This window comes from Galeopterus variegatus, unplaced genomic scaffold (genome assembly GCF_000696425.1).
Source record: "Galeopterus variegatus unplaced genomic scaffold, G_variegatus-3.0.2 Scaffold5467, whole genome shotgun sequence".
NCBI lineage: Eukaryota > Metazoa > Chordata > Mammalia > Dermoptera > Cynocephalidae > Galeopterus > Galeopterus variegatus.
The window spans coordinates 48,242-50,927 of NW_007731578.1; the positions used below are offsets into that span (position 1 = coordinate 48,242).

A 2,686-nucleotide genomic window follows, 5' to 3' on the forward strand; every position below is an offset into this window, starting at 1 on the left:
TTAGATTATTAGCTGTCGAAGGCCAGGGGGCTTCTTAGTCTTGTCATTTCTCACAGGTCTGACAGGGCAAGCAGTGCTGATTGACGTGAGAAGGAGGAGGGAGAAGGGTGGCTCCTTAGCTGAGGAGCAAGTGGCCTGAGGGCCCCAGAAGACCAGAAGGAAATTCCTGGCCATTCAGGTGAGACCCCAGACCCGGGGATCATGTGGGGCTGGAGGATGGGGAAGGGGCGGGAGAGCGTGGAGGCACTATCAAGGTGCCCTCTGACCTTCAACCTTGACCCTCTGCTTGCAGGATGGTTTCCCAGGGCTCCTCGCCCTCCTTGCTGGAGGCCCTGAGCAGCGACTTCCTGGCCTGTAAAATCTGCCTGGAGCAGCTGCGGGTGCCCAAGACTCTGCCCTGCCTGCACACCTACTGCCAGGACTGCCTGGCCCAGCTGGCCGAGAATGGCCATGTCCGCTGCCCCGAGTGTCGTGAGACTGTGCCTGTGCCACCTACTGGCGTGGCGGCCTTCAAGACCAACTTCTTCGTCAATGGGCTCCTGGACTTGGTGAAGGCACGGGCCTGCGGAGACCTGCACGCAGGGAAGCCAGCCTGTGCCCTGTGTCCCCTGGTGGGAGGCACCAGCACTGGGGGGCCGGCCACAGCCCGGTGCCTGGACTGTGCTGATGATTTGTGCCAGGCCTGTGCCGATGGGCACCGCTGCACCCGCCAGACCCACACCCATCGAGTGGTGGACCTGGTGGGCTACAGGAGAGGGTGGTATGACGAGGAGGCCCGGGAGCGCCAGGCGGCCCAATGTCCCCAGCACCCGGGAGAGGCTCTGCGCTTCCTGTGCCAGCCCTGCTCGCAGCTGCTGTGCCGAGAGTGCCGCCTGGACCCCCACTTGGACCACCCCTGCATGCCCCTGGCCGAGGCAGTGCGCGCCCGGAGGCCGGGCCTTGAGGAACTGCTGGCAGGCGTGGACAACAACCTGGTAGAGCTGGAGGCTGCCCGCATGGCGGAAAAGGAAGCGCTGGTCCGGCTGCGGGAGCAGGCAGCCAGGGTGGGGACGCAGGTGGAGGAGGCAGCTGAAGGGGTCCTCCGGGCTCTGCTGGCCCAGAAGCAGGAGGTGCTGGGGCAGCTACGGGCCCACGTCGAGGCTGCTGAGGAGGCTGCTCGGGAGAGGCTGGCAGAGCTAGAGGGCCGCGAACAGGCGGCCAAGGCTGCGGCTGCCTTCGCCCGTCGGGTGCTCAACCTGGGTCGCGAGGCCGAGATACTCTCACTGGAGGGGGCGATTGCCCGGAGGCTTCGGCAGCTACAGGGATGCCCCTGGATGCCGGGGCCAGCGCCCTGCCTGCTGCCCCAGTTGGAGCTTCATCCTGGTCTCCTGGACAAGGACTGCCACTTGCTCCGGCTTTTCTTTGAGGAGCAGCATCTCCAGGATGGTGGGAAAAATGTAGCTGGTACCCAGGGAGGTGATGAAACCCAGAGCCAGAGAGACAATGGAGCCAAGACAGTGAGACAGAATGGAAACCAGCCCCAGTGTAGGGAGGGGGCTCAGACCCCAAAAGACAACAAAGCCCAGATGCCCCGAGAAGATGGAGCCCAGACCCCAAAAGAGGGCAGAGCCAAGATGTCCCAAGAAGACAGAGCCCAGACCCCGAACAAGGACAGAGCTCAGATGCCCCAAGAAGATGGAGAAGCCCACATCCAGAGGGGCAGCCAATCCAACAAGAAGAGGAAGTTCAAGGGCAGGCTCAAGTCAATTTCCCGGGAGCCCAGCCCAGCACCTGGGCCAAACCTGGAAGGCTCTGGCCTCCTCCCCAGGCCCATCTTTTCCTGCAGCTTCCCCATACGCATGCCTGGAGACAAGCGGTCTCCCCGGATCACGGGGCTCTGTCCCTTTGGCTCCCGGGAGATCCTGGTGGCGGATGAGCAAAATAGAGCTCTGAAACGTTTCTCCCTCAACGGGGACTACAAGGGCGCTGTGCCGGTCCCCGAGGGCTGCTCCCCATGCAGCGTGGCTGCTCTGCAGGATGCAGTGGCCTTCTCAGCCGGCGCACGGCTCTATCTCATCAGCCCTGATGGTGAGGTGCAGTGGCGCCGGGCCCTGAGCCTGTCCCAGGCCAGCCATGCGGTGGCCGCACTGCCGAGTGGGGACCGGGTGTCTGTCAGTGTTGCAGGCCACGTGGAGGTGTACAACATGGAGGGGAGCCTGGCAACGCGATTCATCCCTGGGGGCAAGGCCAACCGGGGCCTGCGGGCGCTGGTGTTCCTGACCGTCAGCCCCCAGGGCAATTATGTGGGGTCGGATTGGCAGCAGAATAGCGTGGTGGTCTGTGATGGGCTGGGCCAGGTGATTGGGGAGTACAAGGGGCCAGGCCTGCACGGCTGCCAGCCAGGCTCCGTGTCTGTGGATAAGAAGGGCTACATCTTTCTGACCCTTCGAGAGGTCAACAAGGTGGTGATCCTGGACCCTAAGGGGTCACTTCTGGGTGACTTCCTGACGGCCTATCACGGCCTGGAAAAGCCCCGGGTGACCACCATGGTGGATGGGAGGTACCTGGTCGTGTCCCTTAGTAATGGGACCATCCACGTCTTTCGGGTTCGTTCTCCTGACAGTTAAAGGGGCTAGGACTGGGGGTCGGGGGGTGGGAAGGGGCGGGCAGCAGGAGAGCAGAGCTGCCCAAGGGACGTGGCAGCTGA

The 2,686-nt window shown here is 63.5% G+C and overlaps 1 protein-coding gene across 1 annotated transcript; it reads left to right on the top strand.

The window, feature by feature from the left end:
• The first annotated feature begins 293 nt into the window (after window positions 1-293).
• On the top strand, window positions 294-2,643 carry TRIM56 (tripartite motif containing 56). The gene has a single exon (XM_008589474.1). The coding sequence runs from the start codon at window positions 294-296 to the stop codon at window positions 2,604-2,606; it is 2,313 nt and encodes a 770-aa protein (XP_008587696.1). The 3' UTR covers window positions 2,607-2,643.
• Window positions 2,644-2,686: the final 43 nt, after the last annotated feature.